At 50.8% G+C, this 24,510-nt stretch overlaps 1 protein-coding gene across 2 annotated transcripts; it reads left to right on the top strand.

Moving 5' to 3' along the window:
- Positions 1–268: 268 nt before the first annotated feature.
- On the top strand, positions 269–4,626 carry PCDH8 (protocadherin 8). Of its 2 annotated transcripts, none has more exons than XM_040584901.1 (3): positions 269–2,772; positions 2,918–3,125; positions 3,604–4,626. In XM_040584901.1, exons 1-3 carry the CDS (start codon positions 361–363, stop codon positions 3,975–3,977), a joined length of 2,994 nt encoding a protein of 997 aa, XP_040440835.1. In that variant the 5' UTR covers positions 269–360; the 3' UTR covers positions 3,978–4,626. The 2 variants fall into 2 exon arrangements, with proteins under 2 accessions (XP_040440835.1, XP_040440834.1); XM_040584900.1 differs by having other exon boundaries at positions 2,915–3,125.
- Positions 4,627–24,510: the final 19,884 nt, after the last annotated feature.

Here is a 24,510-nt window from a genome sequence, read left to right as displayed (position 1 = left end):
AAGGGGAGGAACGAAAGAGGAAAAAAGGAAAGAAAGAAAGAAAGAAGGGAAGGGGGGAAGAGGAATAAAGCCGGAAAAAAAGGAAAACCCCCAAACCCCGGAGAGTTAAAGAACACAAAGGCGAGCGCCCCGCGCCCTCGCTCCCGCCGGCTGCCGGGGCCGCCCGCCACCCGCGCCCCGCCGCCTCCCATTGGCTCCGCCGCCCGTGCATTTGCATACCGCCGTCTATTAAAGGCCGTGCGGCGGCGCGGAGGGGAGCAGACGGCGGTGGAGGGTGCGTGGAGCTGCATCCCGGGTACCGCGCATCACCCCCTTCCCCGGAGCGCACCGCACCGCCGGGCTGAGCCCCGCGCAAGTGCCATGAGCCCTTTGCGGCTGCTGGCCCTCGCCTGCCTGCTGGCCCTGTCCCGCTGCAAGACGGTGAGGTACCGCACCGACGAGGAGGGCGCGCCGGGCACGGTGATCGGTACGCTGGCCGACGAGATGCCGGTGAAGGCGCCGGGGGAGATGAGCTTCCGCCTGATGCGGCAGTTCAGCAACAGCTCGCTGGTGCGGGTGCGGGAGGAGGACGGGCAGCTGAGCATCGGTGAAGCCGGGCTGGACCGCGAGCGGCTTTGCGGGCAGGCCCCCCAGTGCGTCCTGGCCTTCGATGTGGTGAGCTGCTGGAGGGAGCGCTACCGCCTGGTGCACGTGGAGCTGGAGGTGCGTGACATCAATGACAACGCACCACACTTCCCCCGTGCCCAGATGGCACTGGAAGTGTCAGAGAGTGCTGCACCTGGCACTCGTCTCCCGCTGGAGGTGGCCGTCGATGAGGATGTGGGCTCCAACTCCATCCAGAGCTTCCAGGTCTCCCTCAACAGTCACTTTGGCGTGGAAGCACAGACGCGGGCAGATGGTGCACGCTGCGCTGACCTGGTGCTGCTCCAGGAGCTGGACCGTGAGCGCCAGCCCTCCTACACGCTGGAGCTGGTGGCCAAAGATGGTGGCAGCCCAGCACGTTCAGGCACAGCCACGGTGCATGTCCGTGTCCTCGATGCCAATGACAACAGCCCTGCCTTTGCCCAGGGCTCGGTCACGGTGGAGCTGCCTGAGGATGCACCGCCCGGCTCCCTGCTGCTCGATCTGGATGCTGCCGACCCTGACGAGGGTCCCAATGGTGAGGTGGTCTACGCCTTCAGCAGCCAGGTGCCCCCCGAGGCACGGCGACTCTTCCGCCTTGACCCGCGCTCGGGCCGTCTCACACTGGAGGCTGCTGTGGACTATGAGCGCACCCGCACCTATGAGCTGGACGTGCGTGCCCAGGACCGTGGTGCCAGTCCCCGTGCCGCCACCTGCACCGTCGTCGTGCGCCTCGCTGATGTCAATGACAATGCGCCACGCATCAGCATCAGTGCCCTCCGTGGCGCTGCCAGTGCCGCTGGCGTGGCTTATGTCAGTGAGGCAGCTGCCAGCGAGAGCTTTGTGGCCCTCGTCAGTGCCTCAGACCGTGACTCAGGTGCCAACGGGCAGGTGCGCTGCAGCCTCCGTGGCCACGATCACTTTGCTCTGCAGCGTGCCTATGAGGACAGCTACATGATTGTCACCACAGCAGCACTGGACCGCGAGCGCATCCCCGAGTACAACCTCACTGTTGTGGCTGAGGACCTGGGCTCGCCACCCTTCAAAACCATCCGCCAGTACACAGTGCGAGTGAGCGATGAGAATGACAATGCACCGCTCTTTGCCAAGCCCCTCTATGAGGTGGCCGTGCCAGAGAACAACCCCCCAGGTGCCTACATCACTACCGTGGTGGCCCACGATCCTGATCTTGGCCACAATGGCAAGGTTACCTACCGGCTCCTGGACACCCAGGTCATGGGGGCCCCCATCTCCACCTATGTCTCAGTGGACCCTGCCACCGGGGCCATCTATGCCCTGAGGATGTTCAACTATGAGATCCTCAAGCAGCTGGACCTGAGGATCCAGGCCACTGATGGTGGTTCCCCACAGCTTTCCAGCAGCACCCTGGTCAAAGTGAGGATGGTGGACCAGAATGACAACCCTCCTGTCATCATCCACCCAGTGCTCACCAATGGGACAGTGGAAATTGGCGTGTCCAGCAAGACCTCCCGTGATTCCCTGGTGGCGCAGATCAAAGCTCGAGACGCAGATGATGGGGCCAATGCCGAGCTCACCTTTGCCTTCCTGGAGGAGCCTCAGCAGGACCTTTTCAGCATCAACCCAAGCACTGGGGACATTGTGCTGAGGGGTGACCTCTCTGAAGAGCTGGGACAGCTGTTCAAGGTCATCTTAACTGTGACAGACAACGGCAGACCCCCCCTAGCCACGACTGCCACAGTCAACTTCCTGGTGACTGCCACTGCTCCTTCCAGTATCCAGGACGTAGCCAAGCCCAGTTCCTGGGAAGGAAAGGCTTTGCAGTGGGACATCCCTCTGATCGTGATCATTGTCCTGGCAGGCAGCTGCACTCTGCTCCTGGTGGCTATAATCACCATCGCCACCACCTGTAACAAGCGCAAGAAGGGGAATGAGATCAAAAACAATGCTTCCTTGAAGGACCAGGTAGACATCTCCCACCTGGAGAAGGGCCGGCAGGAGGAGGGCAGCCAGAGGGGGAATGTGTTTGAGGTACGAACCTTTCCCAGCAAAACCTCTTTCACCAGCCCCGACCCTTCTCCCGCTGCCGAAGAGATCTCCACTGCTGAGAGCGGCAGCGACAGCACTTGCCTCTATGAGGGTCAGAAGAGGCTGAGAGGACCGAGCGGGGAGGTAAGGTCCCACCGTGGGGAAGGGGGGGCAGAGGATGGGGAGGGGGGCATCCCGGAGGATGTGAATCACAGAGGTGCAGTTCTGATAATTTTTACCCTCCACCCCTTCGCTTTCTCATGTCTCCTTTGATCCCCCACCCCAGCAGGGTTCTGCTGCTGCTCCAAGCTACGGCAAGGAGCCCGCTCCCCCCATGGCTATTTGGAAGGGGCACTCGTTCAACACCATCTCTGGCCGGGAGGCAGAGAAGTTCAGTGGCAAAGACAGCGGCAAAGGTGACAGCGATTTTAATGACAGTGACTCTGATATCAGCGGAGATGCCCTGAAGAAAGATCTCATCACACACATGCAGAACGGTAAGGGCTCAGCCCCTGCTCCTGGCTGGCCCGCCAGACAGAGGGGACGGGTGGACAGGGAGGTGGACAGAGGGACCCATCCCTGGGGCGCAGTGCTTAGGCAGGGCAGCTGGAGGAGGAAACCTGATGCTGGATGGCTCAAACTGCCCACCTCTGCATCTCTTCACAGCAGGCTGCTAGGTTTTCCTGATTCCTCTCCACAGAGTGCCCAGCACAAATTAGCAGATGCTGGAAATGCTGGTTGATCCAGGGTTTTCCTCCCAAAAAAACCTCCCTTAAAGTTAGGATTATGAGGAGTGTCCCTAGCAAAATGACGTAACCTTCCTAAGCTTGTTTTCTTGTTGTGCCGTAGAGCATTGCCTCCCAGCTCCATCAGTGCATTGAATCATCCCGTGACTAATAATGCTGAGGATTGAGTGGTGTGGACTTACTCCTGCAGTAACGACAAGTTTCTCCTCCTGTCTCTCTCTCTCTTTAGGTCTATGGGCATGCACGGCAGAATGCAAGATCCTGGGTCACTCGGACCGCTGCTGGAGCCCCTCCTGTGGCCGAGCCAACCCTCACCCCTCTCCCCATCCTTCGGCACCCCTCTCCACTTTCTGTAAGAGCACGTCCTTGCCCAGGGATCCCCTTCGCAGGGACAACTTTTATCAAGCCCAGCTGCCCAAAACAGTGGGGCTTCAGAGTGTCTATGAGAAAGTGCTGCACAGGGACTTTGACCGGACGATCACGCTCCTCTCCCCACCACGCCCCGCACGGCTCCCTGACCTTCAGGAGATCGGGGTGCCCCTCTATCCAGCCCCGTCGACTAGGTACCTGGGCCCCCAGACTGACACAGCTGAGAAAGTGTAGCCCAACACGCAGCCTACCTGAGTACCCCTGTCCCTGTGCGCACACAACTAGGTGACTCCCGAGAGCCTTTAAGTTATTGACCAGATCCAGTGTCGTATGTGTAAATATGCAAGATGTGCCTTAAAAAAGAAGTTGTTGGGAAAGATTTCCAATCACGTCAGTACTGTTTGATATTTGCAAACAAAAAGCTGTTGTTTGTAGTTAATGTAATTTTTATGAAATGTGCAGTATTTAATTTTTTTTTCATGTTTTCTACATTTTTTTTCTTTTTTGGTTCACCCATGGCCTGCCATTTTTTGTAGTGTTTTTAACCTGTACATTGTGTAATGTAATGTTTGTACATAATGAAAATTGGTTATATTTTTATATAATAAAAGCTTAAAAAATGGGAATTCTTGCCAAAGGAGCTGTCTGAAAGACACAATAATAATTAATAATAATATCCTGAATATGTAGAACCTTGTAAGGAAAATTCTTCTTTCACAGTGTAGTAATAACCTAAGCAACCCAGTGTACTGAGAAGTTTGCCTTGCCAAATGTGACTTGTATTCTTGAGTCTGTGGTCAACTGAAATGTTATTTAATTGCCTTTGGTTCCTGTAATCTGTGTCACTGGTAAACACTAATAAAGGTTTTGTGATGTGTCGGAGGGATCTGTTTGTGGATTTCACGCTTCAGAGCATAGAAGTCTTTATAGGTCAGCAAAAGTATTTTGTGCAGAGAACTGCGGGGGGGGGGGGGGGTGCAGCTGGGCATGAACAATGCTACTTTTAGTCTTGCTCACCCTTCATCTACAGCAATACCTCGCCGCAGGTTTAGCTCTAGAGCTTTTTGATGATGGGTGGGAGAGAGGGCTGGGTGGCAGAGCTCACCTTTGCTTTTTTACTACCCAGTCTGAGCTCTTCCAGCTTGATCCTTCACTGGTGGGAAGTGGTGTAACCTCAGTGATCCATCAGTGAAGCGTTCATGCTGTTCAAATGTCTTTGCAGCAGCAGCCACTCGAGTACTTTGCTTTCTGATCTGGCTGAGATGTCAATATGAGTCAAGATGCATAGGTATGTGCTTATATGTTTGTCCTTTGTTAAGGCAGCCTTACTAAAGGACAGTAACTTGCATTTGCATACATATATTTAGACATCAAGAGAAAGGATATAGGTACATACAACAGAAAGAATAGATGTTGATTATGTTGAGCTTGTCAACATACGTGATATGTATTTTGTCTTCTCCCAGAAATGACAGTCCTGAAAAAAAAATCATATAGAGCTTTGAAGTTCCCTCCCCTCAAGGTTTGAAGCTAAAAGCAGATCTCAAATCCTTCTGCTGAAATCAGGTATAGAATAGCATTTAATGAAACTGAAGCATGAGCATTTCTTCCTGTGTTCAAAAAATTGCTTATACCAGAGATAACACTTCTATTGGTGCTTTAATATTAGATTGAATTTTTCCAAAAAGAACTGCTCCTCAACTGGAGTAAATAATTTCACATTTTGAACAAATCAATAATCCAAAAATTTTTATTTAGCAAAGCTTTTAGGTTTTATCATTAATTCTTCAATTGTATGTCTAATTACTATGGTACGTATATATAGAAGATTACTCACAAAGAAAATATAAAGCCTTCTCAAACATAAACAAGGTGCTATTAGACTTTGTGTCTCCAAATGTAAGTAGAAAACACTATCCTACCTGCATGTCCCTTAAGGAACAGAAATTCCCTTTCTCCCTCAACTTCCAGCTTTCTCCAGCCCATGTAGCAAAGGTGGCAGAGCCTGACCAAGTTTTTAGGCACACAGTCTGAGTTTTAATAGGGGCTTCATAAAAGCCACTGTGAAGATTTGTGGTGGGCAGAGAGCTTCAGAGGCTGTACTTGAAGGGAATTGAAATCAGGCTGATGCAAGACTCAACTGGGAAGCAACGTCTGTGATACAGCTTTTATGGTCAGGAAAATAGGTGAGCATTTCTGGTGATTCATCTAAACTTGGTAGTAAAAATCATGATGCATCTAATGAACTAAGAGGGTCGTCTTGGTTAAATTTAGAGCTGAAGCTGGGACTGAAGGGTGAGTGCAGAGAAGGAAGGCCAGGAGCTTCCCTGCTGGCTAATCATCAGTGATGCAGAGCAGCAAGCCTGCATGTGAAGTAATTAGTCATAACTCTGAACGCAGGGAGGGAAAGGCTCTCTGTAAAAAAAAGCAGGGCAGTCTGATAAGCTGGTTCTTCCTCATCTAGTTCAAAAGCCTGGGTTACATAGTGCAGCACCTCCACCGCAGGTCCCTAGGCTCTCCTGGGGGAGGCTGGCAGGAGATAAGCGCAGCCGAAGGCAAGTCCATTGCGTTGGGTTGAGGTGCTGAATTCTCACTGTTACCTGCAACAGAGCCTGTGCACTTCTATGGGTGGGTTGATGCTCCTTGCTGCCTAACCAGGAGTTTGGGCCACCCCAGTGTGAGGTGATCTTGAAATGGGGTGTGTGTGTGTGTGTGTGGAAATAAAGTCTCCTGGTTTTGTTCCCAAAAGCAGCTTTCAGCAGCAAGCAGCTAGCCTTGTTTGGATCAGGGATCTCTCTGTTCTGGGGTCCTACATGCTGCCATTAAAATGTGGGACTCATCCAGCATTTAAATCCGAGCCCATCACTTTGCAGGGACACTCTGGTTAGTGGAAAGATACAGACCTCTTCTGTGAGCTTGTCGTCTTGGCTTGGAGCTAGGCAATGGGGACAACTCAGGTGCATCACTGAAGCTCCTGATCTCTCCTTTGCCTGTAAGGGCAAGGGGCAGAATTCTGCCCAGGCTACTTTAACTTTTAGATGCCTAAAATTAGGTGAGGAAAATCCCCAAGCTCCATCAGATAAGAGCACACATCATCATCATCAAAGTGCAGATAAGTGGAGAGGGGAGCCCAAGGCTTAGCTCCTGGGCAGGCCCCCTTGAATTAAACATTTGCTCCATCGATGCTATTTCACTCTGTATGTCCTAGTTATTTTCTTTTAGTTTTTGATTGACATAACTGAGATTATTGCTAACATACTTCAGAAATTAATGCAGATTTAACAATTAAATTCCATGTATTCCTCAAGCATGGTGCAACATTGGCCCTGTGTCACGTGCAGTGGATGAGACTGGGCAACCACACAACCTCTCTGTCGCGGAGAGCTGCACTCTCCTGCCTGCCTTTCCCTGTCTCAGGGGGAGAGGTGACGAGCGGGGCACAGGGACACGGGACTGGAGACAGCACTCTTTCACTGAGCTGGTGTTAAATCCATGGCCCAAACTGGCTACAGCAGCTGGAGATCACAAAAGCCCGAACACCAAGCTTGAGTCAGCTCCTGCAGAAGTCTCTGGTAGTCACCTATGATGGAGCAAAGCACCCTCAGCTCCCTTCACAGTCCGTGGGGTGAAACAGGCCCTTTTAGGACAAAAATAATCTCCTCCTGAACCAGCCAGCTAAACTAGGTCTGGTGCATTGCACTGAGAAGCTGCCCACCCCTCCCTACATGCAGCCTGCAGTGGCAGTAGATGTTTGCACTGTGGACATCCAACATCTAGTGAAACAAATCTCACCCTATGTGCTTCTAAAAACTCCCAGGTTTCTGACTCCAGTATACTGGCAGCATGGCAAAAGTTGAAGGCATTGACGGAGCTGTAACCAAAGTAGGTTAGGTGAAGATGAAGATACCTAGCGGTATCAGTAGCATTGAGCCAGTCTGCTGGAGACCAGCAGACTCACAGCCAGGTGCCAGTGTCCAATCTCTTTGGCATCAAGGCAGAGGACTAAAACAGCACAAACACAGAGGTGAGTAATTCCCAACGACTCTTTTCCAGGTGTACCTGCACAGCCATTGAGACATAGCTGCAACACCCAGGACACAGAGGAGTGATGATGCTACAGCAGCATAGCCACAAAATGCCTTGTCTCCTGAGTGCCCCAGAGATGTTCTGGGACTGTGGGCTTGCAACTTCCACCCTAGAGACCTTGGGCAGACATCCAAATCAGTTTTAACTGTCAATAAATTAAATTAATTTTACCAGAGTTGAGTCTGTTCTGCCTGTGACGGTAATTGGTAACTGCTCTCTCTCTATCTCAACCCATGAGCTTTTTCATCTGATTTTCTCCCCCTGCCCTGTTGAGGAAGGGGAGTAAGTGAGCAGCTGGGTGGGGGTCTGGCTGCTGACCAAGGTCAACCCACTACCACGCCAAGGAAACAAGATCCCAGAGATGCCTTCTGTGGTGCTTTATCCAAAAAAATGAAGTCAAATTCCCCTTGACCTGTTCTCTCCTGTGCCTCTTTAACACCTGCAATTTTATTTTTTTTATGTTTAGTGATATGTGATGGAGTCAAGCACCACTGTGAGGTGCCTAATCCTGGTTTGTGCAGTGCACGCTCCAGGTGCAGGACTCCTAACAAAATGGAGCACTCATGCTTGTAAGTGGATATGGCTGTGACCTCTGGGATAAGGGCTTCATCCTGTGATCTCAACATGTGCGAGAGGTGCTCAGAGAATGCTGCCTGGACCAGGCCTTGAAGGCAGAGAGACCCAAGGATGGATTTTAGCTGAAGATTCAGACCGATGTGCCTTTTGCAGCCAATGCATAGGTCTACTGTAGGCATCTATGCTCCTGTGACAGGCAATGAAGGGGTCTAGAGGGCTGTCTGGTTCATCTACGGTAGGCATCTGCATTCGCTTAGCAAAATCGCTCTCTGATCTCCCAGAACTGCATTGACTACCTCACCATTGTATATGACAGCAGATTAAGCACCTGCCTTACACATAGACACACACATGGATATAGATATTCGGGTGGGTGTGCTGTCACCGAAGGGGATGGCCCACCCTTCTCTCTGTCTCCAGCTTCGTTTTCCCGTGACTCCTTTGCCACCAGGACCCAGGAAAGTACCAAAACCGGGTATATCTCTGCAGGTATAGCTCAATGAGGGGTCAGGTGAATGTCAGACACTGTCAGGGAGGGGGTAAGAGAGAGGAGGCCCCCAGGGCCTGGGAAGAAAGCAGGACTGTGCTTTTGGGCATCAGCCAGCAAGCAGATCAGCCTATACGTAATGTAAAACCTCTGGAGGCTTCTAGGCAATTTCAAGGTTGGCCAAGGAGGAACATAATGCCTTCTGAATAATTTAAAGGGTTGGCATCACCAGTGATAATGCCCACTCACTCATCAAACGTCACCTAAGCCCAGATTTAGGCTGAAGAATGTGAACTAGCAATGGGAGACAAGTAAGTGTTACTTCCCACCATGTATGCCAAGGTCTTCAAGCCTTCCTTATGGAAGAGGGAGGCTTGGAGAAGCTCCCTGGAGCTGGGTTTCCCCCGCTTTAAGAAATAACAATTCCTCTGCTTACCTGTCCTTCCTGAAGGATGCACAAAGCTGGTTTCTCACTCATGTCCACAATGCCCATGGCAGCAGGATCCCCACCACTGTCAGGGCTCCTGGGGCATGCTGCTCATCCAAAATTAATCATATGGGAGAGTTCACAGGGAGCCAGGGTCCCTAGTACAGGCAGGGAGGGATGCAGGGATCAGGAGGGAGAGTGGCTTTGGTGGGTTCCTCCAATGCCACATTGCCTAGGGAGGGTTAAAACCCTGGAAGCTGAACTGGAAATGGAGCAGATGGTCACCAAGCTGAGAAACACAGTGACTTAGGCTGCATGTGAGAAGTCAGTGCGTTCATTCAGTTGGTAATTGTTAATTATTTTTGAGTGGGCCTTAGAATCCTTGGGGTCACAGGCATGAGGACCCATTTTAGCCTGCAGTAGTCAAGCCCCGCTTGCCCATCAGCTCCTGCTGCAGTGGGCAGCTGCCTGCTGTGCCCTGTCAGCACTCTTTGAGTAAGGAGGACCTACTGGCCCCACATGTGAGGTAGGAAACCAACCCTGTGTGGTGCTGTAGTCAAGCGCTGTTTAAGGATGCAGACGTTTTTGTGGTAACTCCATCTTTCAGATTTGAAGGCAGGTGACTGTTCAAAGCCCAGTTGTTCTCCATTGCCTTAACCTGCGTAGGGTGAATGTGCAGAAGGCCAGAGGTGGAGGCTGCTCCTGTACCCATTCTCCCCTCCCAGGTGATTATTTCAGATCCCAACACAACGTCTGTTTTCCAGCTACCTCCAGCCATGAAACAGTTGACACACAATCTACAGGTGCTTCTTAAACGGAAGTATGGGGCCTCAGCAATAAGGTTTTATGGTCACACTTGTCCTCTTGCTTACCTGAGTGCCATGGGATTTGGGCATTTCTGTCCTGGCATAAGCACACAGATGACTGCAATAGGTCCCAGTTCCCAACACGGCAAAGCTGCATCTAGGCTTTCTTCTGGATCTAAAGTGGACATGCAGTGGGAACACTTTTTGTGCCAACCACAGGTAGGTGGGCACCAACATCTTCGCAGCTTCCCAAGGTTGCAGGGTGGATGGCCCAATGCTGGGTGCAATAAATCACATTTGTTCCTACAGCTGTCTGCCAGGCAGCCCCTGGCCATCTTTGCAGCCCAGCTCCTGGGACCACCTGCCTGCTGGCTGTAGCCCTCTGCCAGGGTGATGAACCCTGGCCCTGCCTGGGTTGGCTGCTCCACAGACGGTCGCTGTAACCTCAGTCATGCGCTCCATCCCCTTGGATTGCGGCAGCTCACCAAAGAACAACCAGCCCAACAAAGGGCCCTGCAGACAAGACCTCTCTTACCCACAGCCTTGACATAGAAATACTCCTTATGGTTAAAGCAGAAAGGCTTAGAGATAAAAAGCAAAAAGGCTCAGAGATAATTTGAATTTCCTCCTGCAAGAAGAGGGGTAGTTTTGTGGGAGGTCAGAGGCTATGATGATGGACTGCTCTGTAAAACTCCATCAGAGGGACAGAGACACACAAAAAGGAGAAAGGGCAACAGCTTTCTCCTCCTGGAAACCCACTCACAGTGAGAGGAAGAAAAAAAAGCAGGGAGTTTATGGGGGGACAGGAGAGAGGGACCCACATGATGTGGGACTAAGCTGTCTAGACCCTGCGCAAACAGTTTTGGAGGACAATTCCCAGTAAAATAACCAAATACATTATGAACAGAGCATCCTCAGGTTAATTCATCCTCTCTTTTCATTCAAAACATGTCCACTGGATTTGGAAGAAATTCAAGAATCCTGACCTTCCAAAAATCCTACGGCAGATACTCAGAGCGGGTTCAGCAGGCAACCAGCTAGAGAATAGCATGAAGAGGTACCTCCACAGATCAAGATCTTAAAATTGGTTTTGCCTACAAATTTGCTGCTGCCTGAATCACTATGTGTGGGGCAATGGTGCATTTGGTGTGTGACTCCTGAGTGGGGCCTTCCCGTTCCCAGCTCTTTGCTGTGGCTCCTAGCAAATAACTCACTGAGGTCTCCTCCCTCCCCAGAGTTTAATTTCATTTCTATACCAAAGACATTCCTCCTCCCTCCCTTGGGGGCTAGATCACTTCAGAAATGGGATTTAGCCAGGGCTGGCAGCCTGCTTTTACCTTTGCCTGTTTGAGTAATGCACGATAACAAGAGATCTGAGATACCTCCAAATGCACGGTTTGGCAGGATGTTAATTAAAACAGAGTAACACTACCTCTACTGTTTGCAGGGCCACAGCTCAGAGCACTTATGAACGCCCAGGAGGTAAAGGAACATGTTCAAAGCCACGCAACACATCTGGAAGAGAGCTGGAAGTAAATCCAATTGCTTTTTGTTTACATATCAGCATACAAACCGGCATATACATGAATCCAGGACAAGACCAGGTGGATGTACTGGAGACCAGTGGCATGAGAAGGCAGAACAATTGCTTTCCAATCGCTTTGCTTGAAAGTGAGGGAGCATCTTGCCTCCGTCCTCTCTCGCCCACGCCAGCAGCAAACCATCACTGTCCGAGCCGCCTTTGTGAAGGTCCCCACAGTCCCTCGCTCCCCTGTCAGATGTAACAAAGAGGCTCAGTCTGTCGCTTCCAAATTCATGGCTCCTGTGGGCCCCGGGATGGCCAGGGTTCTGCTTCATTTTACCACTCTGATGTGACCTGGGTTTTCTTAGCAGTTACTTATTTTTATTTATTTAACTGCGTAAATGATTATCCGTGTAACAACTTTAATCAATTATGTGTGGCAAAGAACTTCTCTGCAACTTAATTAGCAAAGTTCTTCCCTGACCTAGCAATATCTGATTGCATCATATAAGAGCTTAACTTTGAAATGGCAACACAGTTCATTAAAAATAACTAATAGCTGCAGGGTTTAAAGATGTAAATGTTAATTTTCTTAATGAGAAAAAAAAGGGCATGCAGACTCTACCTGTCTATATTCATTATACTGTGTCCACATGGGATGACTCACATTTGCAAAACTCAGGTTTAATTAACATGCTTATTTTTACAATGATATTTCTCATTATAATAAATTAAATGTTTAAACAGCCAGCGCAAACATTTTGATCCAAGACAAAAATGCTTGCACAGTGCTAGTTTAAGCATTTAATTTATTATAATCCTTTCCATAACAACCGCCTTAGAAGTTGATTTTTTCGCTGCGAAAGGCTATTAGTATTATTTCCTCTGGTAACGTTTAATCCAAGACAATCAGAAATGCGAGGCGTGAACGAAATGGGACTGGAAACGGCGGCGATAGAGCGGATAGCGAAGGGCCCTGCCCGCGCCACTGGCTGCACCGCAGCCCGCAGCCCGTGCCGCCGCGCACCCGCGGCCGCCGGGAGCACTGCCCGCCGCCCCCCGGTAGCCGGGGCGGTGCGGCTCTCCCTGGGGGGCTCCCCCCAGCCGGACTTCGCCTGCTCCGAAACCTCCGACGCGTCCCGGCGCGGGAGGGGGTACGGGCACGACTCCCGCCGGCTGGGCAAAGGCCCCGCGGACCCGCGCTGCCGGCGCCACCCCGCGTCCCCGGCCGGGGTCGCCGCTAGGGGGGGGTGCGGGCCCGGCAGTGCGGAGCCGGCCTGCGGCTGCGGGGCAGCGCCCGCGGGACTGCGGGCTGGGGCTGGGGCCGGGGCCGGGTAGGCGGCGGCAGGTGGGGGGGCGGCGGGATGAGGGGACTCCGCCACCCTCCGCCGTGGAGGCGGAGCGGGCGGGGGCTACGCCAAGATCACGACGGCCCGTAAGGTTTCGGAGCTCTCTGGCTAGTGGAGCCCCTTATTTCCATGGGGTTTCCAGCCTGGGCGCTGGTGCGGGATGGGCGGCTCAGCCACGGCACCGGCGGCCGCTTGGACACCAACAAGTTTCAGCTGCGCGTTTCTGCACAGCTTCTGCCCCGGCGGCGGCGCAGCCGGGCCGCGCAGGGTAGCAGGGGCAGGCGGGGGCTGGCGCTCGCTGCGCCTTCACCGGGGCGGCGTTGCTCCCCGGGGCTGCCAGCCCGGAGGGCGCCGCCAGCTCCCGCCCGGCACCGCGGGCCTGCGCCGTGAGGCCCCGGCGGAGGTGGGGGCAGCCGGGCATGGCGGGGCAGGCCGCGCCCCTGGGCCTGGCTGGGAGCCGGGAGCTGGGAGCCAGTCTCCCCCGTCATCCCCTGAGGTTGTCCCCCCGGGAGGCACCTCCCGCCCCTCCTCAGGGCAAACTTCCACCTAAGAAATGGGCCTGGAGGCAAATTCCTCTCCAAGAGAAGAAAAGTCTTGCCAAGGGGCAAAGCCAGGGCAGGGCCCTGCAATCAGGTGAGGAAAGCCCCCGTGTGAGCCCCCCCCAGCCAAGGGGCTGAGCTGCCCTGGCAGGGGACAGGCACACGAGGCCCCACTGTGGGTCCTGGGCATAAAGCCACCAGCATCCCCTGCCACCATCTCACCCTTACGTCCAGGAAAGCTCCCACCCTGCCTTAGCGCCTGGTACCGATGTCAGGTAACTGTCGCCATACAGGGTATTTCGGTGATGCTGAGAAGTCAGTCTGCAAGTCACTCCAGTTTAATACATAATTTGAATTAATAAATAAAGCCCTTTAGGGGATCTCATTACACTGTGAAGAGCATCCGTTGTCAATCAGTTCAGCCAGCTGACAAGCTAGAGCACCAGCTGATGATCCAGGCTGAGCCAAATCGGCAAAGGGGAAATCTCTCCTGGATTTACCCCAGATGAATGACAGTGTCAGTGATTTTTTTTAAAAAGCCAGGCATTAAAACATTCACAGACAAATTGCCAAGTCTCCCCAAACCACTGAATTAAATTCAGGGGTTGCTTGTGGTCTGACAAATGTTCTGCCAGAAGGCACCCATTTATTTTTCATCACTTGCTTCTTGACAAATAGCTGCGTTCACAAAAACTCAGTGGATTAATAAACTGATCCCACTGCTTAACTAATTGCAAAAAGCCAAAAAGTGATTTGAGTAGTAGTACGATGGTCATTACAAAAATACCCACCGACTTTGGAAAATTGAGGGCACAACATTTTTTACCTCAGAGGGCAATTTTATGTAGGCCACAAAGTGCCTTGGGTATTTCTTAGAGTCCTGGAGTTTATTCATGTATTATTTCCTAGGATATTCAGCATATTTTTCCAGCAGGCAAGAAACTGGGGCTTCTGTGTACGAGTTTCATCTGCTCAAAATGTGAAAAAATATAGATCCCCTTAGCACATTCTGCTGTAGTAGAAGCAAAGTGTAAAAGAAAAATTCCAAATATGTAGATTTAAAAATAAAAACACAGAACTCTTTCCTCCCTAAAAGGGATTTGAAGCAAAAAAACCCTGGGCTACAGATAGGTCTAGACTTTAATTGTCGAGCTGCCTAAGAAGAATTGTTGGCCTGAGGTCATTTTAATCAGGTTGCATGTCAGCTTGCAAAATCTCCAAATTAGCTTACAGCTCAGGGAGAGAAAGATGTTTTTCTTTCCTGAAGAACACAAACAGATTGTTGTGACATGTTCTCAGTCATCATGACAGATCAGATCCCTGCTTTGCACTGCGAGCTGGGAAAGAAGTCAGCTGCTTCTCCAGCTCCTTCGGAGGTTTGGGCATCTCCCAATTTGTCAGAGCTGGGGATGGAGTTCATAAAAATCCTTCTGAAATTGAGGTTTATATGCAAAGACTCTGATAAAAGAGATTGACCTTAATTGGGAAGCAAGTTTCTTTCACATTTTTTAACAACCTCTGGGCCTTCCTAGCAGTCTGATGAAAGGGAAGTTGTGAAAAGAAACAATCTGTATTTATGCAGCAGGAACTATCATATGCTGAGCTGCACGGGGAATGACAAGGAACCAACTCATCCTTTTAAAAAACAGATTAATTTGCCATTTTCTTCCTGAGTTTGTAAAAAGTAAGGCTGTGGGTGAATTTTAAAACAGGCTGAATACTTTAGGTAGATTTACGTCAAGCTTTAAGCCTGCATGAGACTGCACATTGCTGTGGAGCAGCTGACATGGGATGGTGTCCCTCCCAGGGTGTCCTCACTCTATTTGTTCAGTTCAGTCCCTTGGCTCTAGCACATTTGGTTGCTTTTTTCTTTTTACTTCTCCATGTTCAGTTTTCCATCTGCATCAGTGAAGGGCTCCAATGGAATCACAGGGGGAAGAGGAAGCAGGGGGACAGGAGCTAGGGTGCTGACTGGGTTTCGTCTTGAAGGACTACCAGAGGGAGAGGCAAGTGCAAATTCATGACAACTGCCTGATAGTGGGATGCATCTCACTTGTCTGGTGGCCGCCAAAGGTCTGCAAAGGTCTGAACTAGTAAGCAGCAGTGTCTCATTCACAAGAAGGAAAGAAATAGATGTTTCCAAACAGTGATTCCTCTGACTTCTAGCTGCTAACTCTTTCTCTTAACTAGTTCAGGCACCTTATTTAGGGAAAATTAATCTCTCTGTCCTTGGTAGTGGCTGAGGTCTCAGTATTGCCTGCATCTGGGAAAGGATGCCCAGCAGAAGCAGGAGCACTCCCCTGAGACCCTGGCATGCCTCAAACGTGGGCGCATGCCTGGGCAGAGATGGACCTGGGACCACTTTGCCAAAACAAGAGAGGAAGCGATGTGCAGCAGGCCCTTGTGCATTTGCCACGGAAGAGCCATCCTAACTAGTTGCCATAAGACCACCAGGCCTTTAAAATTGGATGGGATAAGACAGTGGGGAGATTCCTTTGTTGGCACAACTCCTGGCATCAGGAGAAAAGACTGTATTTCCCATCCCCATTTTTTCCTTCTGTAATTCTGCAAGCCAAGAGAAGTCACAACTGTACATCTCTGGGTAGAAGATGCCAGTTTCTTTCTCCCAAAGGCCTCCACATTGACAGCATAAAAATCTTCATCTTCCCTGTTGTACGAGTTTGAGGACTTTATTTTTGGGTTTTTTTTTTTGTTCCCTGGCTCCCTGCCATCAGCCCTGGTGGGACCAAGGGCAAGACAGCAGTGCCATTGCAACCCAGATGTCAGCAAACCGTTAATCCCAAGGGACAGACCCCTGGGGTGAGATTCCTGCTGCAATTTCTCCAATTAGACGGCTTACCTCCTGCTTTGCCTCTGCTTTAGCCACTTTGGACCTAACATATTTTATTGTTCAGCCTCTTAGTTAAATGGCTGGGAAGCTCTGGATGTAAGCATGCAGAGATTACTGGTTCAATAATAGTCGGGCACGTTGGCTTTACTTCATTTTGCTAATAAAGCTGCGAAATAAAGCTGTTGACTCTTCTTTCATCAGCATCAGCCCCATGAGGCTCTCCCATGTCTAGCCTGGTGATTAGAGCAGAGGGCTGGGAACACAGGTCTGGAGTTCAGCCCTTAATGAGCCGCCCATTCAGTGTGTTTCACTCGGGGCTCTTGACCTCTTCGCTCCTCAGCCAACTCAGCTGTAAAACTGGCTGAAGGGTGGACTTCATGGAAACCAGCCACCATGCCCCAGTTGAGCCTTGAGTCTGGGTTCCATGGGTAAACCACAAAATAAAAATCAACAACAATTTGAATCTGCGGTGACCCAGCTCAAATGCCACGAGGATGTCAGGCCTTGCCAGTGTAAACAGCATCAGTCTCTGGAGTCCCCCATTACAATGTCAGAGCAAATCTAAATCCTGTCCCTGCAATGGGCACTGCAGTGAAGAAAACCACAAGGTGTTGTAGACACCAGCACAGACAAGGCAACATGGCGCCAGACCTGGTACCCAGGTACCTCGGCTCCAAGCAGTGCTGGGAAAACCTGGGTGACGTGCCCATCCAGGTGGGCATGTGATCCCCCAGCTGGGGAGAGCATGGTCCCCATTATTCTCTAAATCTCTGAGCTGCAAGCCAGCCTGCAGCCCATGCCTTCTCCAGGAAGGGTACTGATGGAGAAACCAGCATGAACTGTGCCAAGGAGTGGAAAGCCCTAGTGCTTTCTCACACCAAGTCCAAAACATTTCCAACCTGTCCCACAGCAAGGATGGCTGTGCTGCTGGCACATCTGTGAGCACTCATTGCTCAATGGAACAGAAGGAGATGAAAGAAGGAGCTTGTGTCTGGTACAGCTTGCTGTGTAACACCTTGTAGGTGCGATGGGGATGCTGAAGAGAAGTCCTGCCTCAGCCATCTGACCCTGCCCAACACACACACACACCCCCACACCCACCCCTACTCAGATGAAACATGGTGTTTTCCCATTGAGAGCTTTTTCCCTTTTAAATGGGAGGTTGCAGGTCAGACTTGGAGGTGGCATGAAGGAGCAAGGGCTGTCAAGCTGGCATTTCATGGAGGGACAGTGAAGAAAGGAGAGGCACCATCCCTTGGGATTTCAGCAGTGTGGGATCAGCGTTGCATGTGCTGTTTGTCACAGTAGGCTCAGTAAAACGGAGCAAGAAACTGTTTTCAAGCAGAGCAAGAGCACCTGGGATACAGTGAGTCCAGTCCCGTGACAGGACCCTTTGCTCCCCTACCTTCTCTGCACTTCCTCATACAGTCCTCTGCTGTGCAGCCATGTGGAGATGAGACTCCTGAATCAGAAAGCTCTTTCTTGGGCATCAATAATAGTCCCAGATGTACTTTCCCAGGTATCTCAACACTATCTCACCTTGCACTGTGCAGACATACCAAATCACGCACAGGCTTGGAAAGGACTGAGAACTGTCTTATAAAGCCTTCTCCGTACCAGGTACCTTATATATATATATATATATATATATATATACCAGGTACTTATAACCCCAGCTGCCCTACAAAATGCCCTTTAGTGTCTGGTGACTCGAAGGTATGGAAAAGAGGCTGGCATGAGGCATCTTCTGGAGTTGGAAAGGTGGGTATTTGCATGGTGTTTCTGCTGTACAAGGTGCTGGGATCAGTGCAGGTGGCTGGGTGTGAGCACAGACCTTCAGCATACAATGGAGATCTCTGTTTTGGTGTAAGGATCCTTTCACTGAGGATTTTCCATCCCTTGAGGAAAATATGCTAACAGGCTTTAAATAATTAAACAAATCACATTGCAGGCAAATCCAAGTTGATCTTTAAAATGCATTATCCTCAGAAGGCGAGAGAAATGCTCAGTGCCTTACGCCTTCCTCCAGCCTCTTCACGCATTAACTAATTCATCGCATGAGGGACCACCCAGCTGCATCGCAGACATGGAGCAAAGGCTATGCCAGTCACATCCGTTTGTAAAACCAGTATTGCCACAGCTGGGGGCCAGGTTTCTTCAGCATCAACAAGCACAGGCAGTGGGGGAACAAAGCTCTTTTCATCAGGCCAGGCTTGTGCAGAAGATGTTGCTCCCACAGAGCCACTTGCTGGGCTTGGCCAGGAAGGGCAGGCTTCCCTTATGGCATTACAAGATGCTCTGGGACAGCTGCAGCCACCTCCTTGCAGGAGAGGGGAGTCACATGTGGTCACAACCAGGGACAAGCTTGGCTTTCTGTGGGCAAAGGCAAGGAAATCGGCTACCTTGAGCACCTTCTCTAGGCCACCAAGGCCATGTATGGTGGAGACCTTCAAAATGAGGAAGGCAGAGCAGTTGCAAGGTGGCTCTCTCCACCTAGTGTAATACTGCAGAACATGTGCCTAGCTCTCTGTAAGCTAACTTCTTTTTCCCCCAGACCAGCCCAAAGACTGCCTGCAGACAAGTCCTCACTGTCTGCCAGACCATGCAAGGACAGGCCAACAGCCTGAGGCAGCAACCAGAACATCTGTCAGCAGAGAAAGCTGGTGGGGAGCAGGGAAAGGCCCGGCCCATCCTCAGCGCTCTCCTACATCTCCCCAGCCCGGCAGTGGGGCTGGGCTTTGCCCCTGCACTCACAGGACCTGCTGGAGGACAAACTGGTGTACAAAAGCCACTGCTACCCCCTCTCCAATTAGTCTGGTATCCTGCAGTGGTGCTTTCTGGCTTCTCAGCTCTACCCCATGCCGTGCACGGCCCAGAGCAGACGGGCTATAACATGTGGAGCTTAAATTATTTGACAGTTTCCCCTTTGGGGATTAGGGAACGTAATGGAAATGGCTGCTCGTGGCACCATGGGGCAAGTCTTGAGAAGCAGAGCTGTGCTGGGGGTCCGGGGGGAAGCTGTGACTGTGAGCCCCACAGCAGCCAGCTCTTCCCAGAAGCTCATGATCCCTTCTCCCCCTTCAGCTGGCCTCCAGGTTCATGGGCTGTCATTCCTCCCTCTCTTTCTCACTCTTCTAGGCTGTCCAAGGTGAAAGGTCCCCAGCTTTCTTCATGCTATTTTTCAGGCATCTACTCCTCTCAGCAGTCCACACTGGACATGCAGTGAGGGCCCTGCTGCTTCAGGTGTATCAAATGACATCTTTGGGAAAGGAGATTTGGCCCTAGCCAGGCCAAAGTTATTATTGTTGGTGTTGCTAGAGCTTGATTTCGTAAGGAAAGCCATGCGGAGGGAGGACAGGGAGCACCCAGAAATGGTGATTGCTCTTGATGTATGTCTCTCTACCCTTCTCTCAGGGAAATATTCATCCAAGTGGTCCGTGGCTCAACCGGAGCCAGCACTGTCTGCTGATTTTCCAGCGAGAACTTACCCATTTTCTCCACCATGTCCCACCATATCCCATGCTAAGCACAGATGTCCTCAGAGGAAATGCAACCCTCATACCCTTCAGTGGGAAACAGGAAGGCCCTGGACCACCTTGATGGACATGTTATAGTCTCCATGGTCATCTCTGAGGACCAGCAATCTTAAGAAAAGGGATGTGAAGCGACCAAAAAAATCAACACAGCCCTAAAATTTAGCAGAAGACGTGGTTGTTTATTGTTTGTTTCACTCTCCCAGGTTTAGTTTCTTACATCTGATGTGAGGGAGGTTTTTCTGGAAGAATCTTTATTTTTTTTTAAGTAGAGATCTGAATCTGAGGGAAGAAGTATTATAGATTGGATCAAATAAAGCCCGATGTGAGAGGCTAAATGAAAGAACACAGAGTAGGTGAATAGGATTAAACTTGCTGGAATTGACCCACACAAATGCCTCACAAAGGTAAAGAAAGAAAAAAAAAATGTTTAAAGTGTTGTCAGAAGGGTGAGTAAAATATATGTTTCAAGAGATTGGATTTGTGAAAAACATTCTGGTGCTGCAGGTGCCTCCAGGACAATCTCATTGGAAATATTCTCTAAAGTCGGGTCATGAAATTATTAGAACAGTGCATAGATCGAAAAAGAGAAATACAGTTGATGCATGGGTGCTTTCGGATGAGAAAAACAAAAAAGAAGCCAGACTCGGCCTTTGCTACAAAGCAAAAAGAAACTTAGCAGATTTCTCGTCAAAGTGTAAAGAAGCCTCTGGGAAAGAAACAGATTGATGCTACCGAGTTGTTTAAGATAACTACCTCCAAAGCACAAAGCTGTGGTTGGAAGTTAAGAAAGAAAGTAGCCTATGAGCAATTTACACAGAATAGCTACAAAAGAGACCACATTGTTAAAGGTAGGAATGAAAGCATGTAATGACAGCTAGTTATTTTATTTTATTTCTTTAATTCAAGCAAAACAGAAGGCACAGCCACTAGCTAAATTAAGATGAATGAGATGAAGACATATGGATAGATGGGATTCAGCCCTGGGGAAAAACAAATCAGCCTTTAGTGTCCTGAGGTGAGGAAGAGCAAACTGTGATGGGCCATATGTCCTCACCCAACCACAGGAGAGAAGAGGAAGGATTCAGGATGAGCAAGGTCCTGCACGGAGCATGTTCTGGGCCATCCTTTCAAGCAGGGCCAGCTCACCTGTGCTGTGCACCATCCATCTGGGGATACACCCCAAGCAGAGCAAACGGGGATGCCCCAGGGAGCAGCATTGGAGCAAGGGATGTTGCAGGGCTTTTTAGGTGGAATTTCAGAGCCTACCAGGAAAAACAGTGGATTTGGTACTTGAAATGTCGTGTGTTGCTGGTCAAAACAAGGAGGACAGTGTCAGCACACCCCACACACAATGCGGGGGTGAGAGGAGGAAAAGTGAGCATCCCAGGGGCACCACAATGTCCAGCGCCACCACAGAGACAAGATCTGTGGTAGTGACATATGTATATGGTTTTTCATCCTTTGGTTTCACTGCCAGCAAGAATCCTTAGAGCTTCTCAGAATCCTCAGGATATCACAGGTTAAATACCTGGGTTTTTGTGGCAAGGTTTTGGTAGAGGGGGGTGGCTACAGGGGTGGCTTCTGTGAGAAGCTTCCCCCATGTCCGACAGAGCCAGTGCCAGCCGGCTCCAAGATGGACCCACCGCTGGCCAAGGGCGAGCCCATCAGCCATGGTGGTGGCACCTCTGGGATAACATATTTAAGAAGGGGAAATAAAAGCTGTGCAATTGCAGATGAGTCAGAGAAGAAAAAATACGTGAGAGGCCCATCCCCGCAGCCGCCATGGCAGCGCAGGAGGGGCAGGGGGCTCCAGGCCCGGAGCAGAGGTGAAGCCCACGCTGAGGCAGGCTGTCCCCCTCAGCCCGGGGAGGCCCACGGAGGAGCAGATCCCCACCAGCAGCCCCTGGAGGCCCCACGCCGGAGCAGGTGGGTGCCCGAGGGAGGCTGTGACCCGTGGGCAGCCCACGCCGGAGCAGCTCCTGGCAGGGCCTGTGGCCCCGCGGGGAGAGGAGCCCGGGCTGGGGCAGGTTTGCTGGCGGGGCTGGGGACCCCGGGGGGACCCGGGCTGGAGCCGGCTGTGCCTGAAGGACGGCACCCGTGGGGGGACCCGGCTGGGGCAGGGGAGGGCTGTGAGGAGCCGCCCTGAGGGGAAGGAGCGGCAGAGGCAGCGTGTGAGGGACTGACCCCAGCCACATGCCCGGCCCCGGCGCTGCTGGGAGCGGGGAGAGAGAGCGGGGGTGAAGTTGGGCCCGGGGACAAGGGAGGGGTGGGGGGAAGGTGCGTTTTAATATTTGGGTTTATTTCTCATTATCCTGCGCTGATGTGATTGCTAACAAATTAAGCTAATGTCCCCAAGCGGAGCCTGCCCTGCCCGTGAGGGTCACTGCCGAGCGATCTCTCCCTGCCCTCACCTCGACCCACCGGCCTTGCGTTACATTTTCTCTCCCTGCCCAGCTGAGGAGGGCAGCGGTAGAGCCGCTTTGGTGGGCACCTGGCACCCAGCCAGGGTCAACCCGCCACAATACTAAAGCCAAGATTTTCTTTTTCTGTAGGACTTTTTTCTGTTTATTTTGAAGAGTCATCAGGTAAGTGGGACCTGAATCAGCACCATGTTACGGTGGTATAAACCCATGGAAAAGCAAAGCAGTGAATCAGGTGCCCAGTCTCCATAGCCCTCATGAATTTCTGTTCATGCCATCATGGATTCAAATAACTATTTGGGACACTTAGAAAATTAAGATAAATGCATAAGGCACCACAAGAGACTTGCAGAAAGGCGCACAGCATCACCAAATCCTTCCTATTTTAATATTTCCATTTCTCCTAAAATTTTTCTTTAAACTGAAAAATAATGAGAAAATGTGTTCCCTTGAGACAAGCCAGTACTATCAGCTAAGCAACCTCACATTCATTGCAGCACTCCAAGTACTCTGGAATGCTTTTCAGCCCAGAGGAAAATAGTATTAGACAGCCAGAAAGGCTGTCCTGTAAAAGACTGTTGTTATGATTTCTAGTCTCAGAAGTTGGCTTAATCCAGCTGAGCACACACATGTTATTTAGAGAGGAGACTGAGCTCAGACACTAGTATCATCATCTTTATTCCAAATGAAGAATTCAGCCAGTGAAAGGCAAGTCACGTTTTTTTTGTCCCGAGTCCTGCAAACACTAGCTGTTGCACTCATCTTTCCACTCTGCAGCGAGTGTCTGGAACTGCTGAATGCTGATCTGTTTGTAAGGATTTGCATCTGTCTAAAAAATCCCGTTTTCTCTCTTGTCACCTAATCAATCAAACAGCAAAAGATGCACTCTACACCCTCCAAGGAAAAAAGATACATGCCCACACAAAAGGCAAAGCATTAGCATCAGGGTTAACTAGAGGTTGTAAGCTGCAAACTGTATAACAGGAAAATATTTTTTTCTCTCCTGTCTGCTTGAAATTTCATGCTGCTCTTCCTTTGCCTGTGGAACAAAAGAAGAAGAGGCAGCAGTGCTCTGAGTCAGGGGAAAAAAATATCTGGGATTGTTCCCTGCATGAGAAAAATATGTTTGGAGGATTACTCAGGGGATTTGCACCTTGATTTGAGGAGGAAACACTGCACAGCTTCTCTCCCAGGGTTTGGGCGGAACAGCTCCCTCCTGAAGGACTGATTCTCCCACCCACACCTCCCACGTAAGCAGAACCCACCTTACGCTCCAGCCCGCTGAAGACTTGCAGGCAGACACCCATCCCTGTGGATCAGCTTGTGGCTGGCACCATTGCTTGGGATTGTGGGAGTCTGCCCAAGCCAAAACCTGCCAGGGCCACCACTGCCCCATGGTGGGAGTGAGCCCTCTGGCCCCATCCTCTGCGTTCCCAGGGGTGATACTGCACTTTACCACGCAGCACCTGGAGTGAAGGTACTGCTGTGAATATCCAGCGTAGATGTATTAATTAAACCAATTTGTTCTTGCACTGACAGTGTCTTTGCTAACACTCCTCCTCACCCTCAGCCAACCTTTTGCTAGCCCAAATGGTGTGGCCTCCCTCTGTCCTTCCACTCATATCCCAGGGAAAGAGCCACTGGGTGCTCAGAGGAGTACTGGGGTAGGGAGACAGCTGCTCCCCCACCTCAGTCACAGGGGAGCAGCTCGAACAAGCTGAACCCCAGTGAGCAGCAGCTCTGGCCGGGCAAGTGCTCCCTCCCTGGCGTGGTTTGCCGTGGGAGACGAGCACAGGGGCCTCAAAATAAATCTGCCTTTTTAAAGCAGAAATGCTAAATGAAGATTTGAGATCAAAGGCTGGGAGCCTCACATTTTGCCGGGATAGACACATCCATTCATGAGATTTTTGGTGTAACAAAATACTTGCTAATGAAGAGGATCATAATCTTATTATTAGTCCCAACCTACAAGAGTATGTCATTCAAGAGCGGGCTGGAATATGCCCTAGTTTAGGAAGTTGCACAGTAGGCTTCGCTTTTGATTTAATGAGCTGTGATTGTGTTTATTTTCGGCAGCAACTATGCCCATTAAATTTTTGTTTAAGGTCTGATAGTTAACGACAGTAATCGACGGGAAGGATGAATTTGGGTTGAAGGGAAGGGAAATG

This window comes from Falco naumanni, chromosome 2, assembly GCF_017639655.2.
Source record: "Falco naumanni isolate bFalNau1 chromosome 2, bFalNau1.pat, whole genome shotgun sequence".
Classification (NCBI taxonomy): Eukaryota; Metazoa; Chordata; class Aves; order Falconiformes; family Falconidae; genus Falco; species Falco naumanni.
The sequence above is the reverse complement of the archived record's forward strand: the minus strand, read 5'-3'. Positions and strand labels throughout refer to the sequence as shown.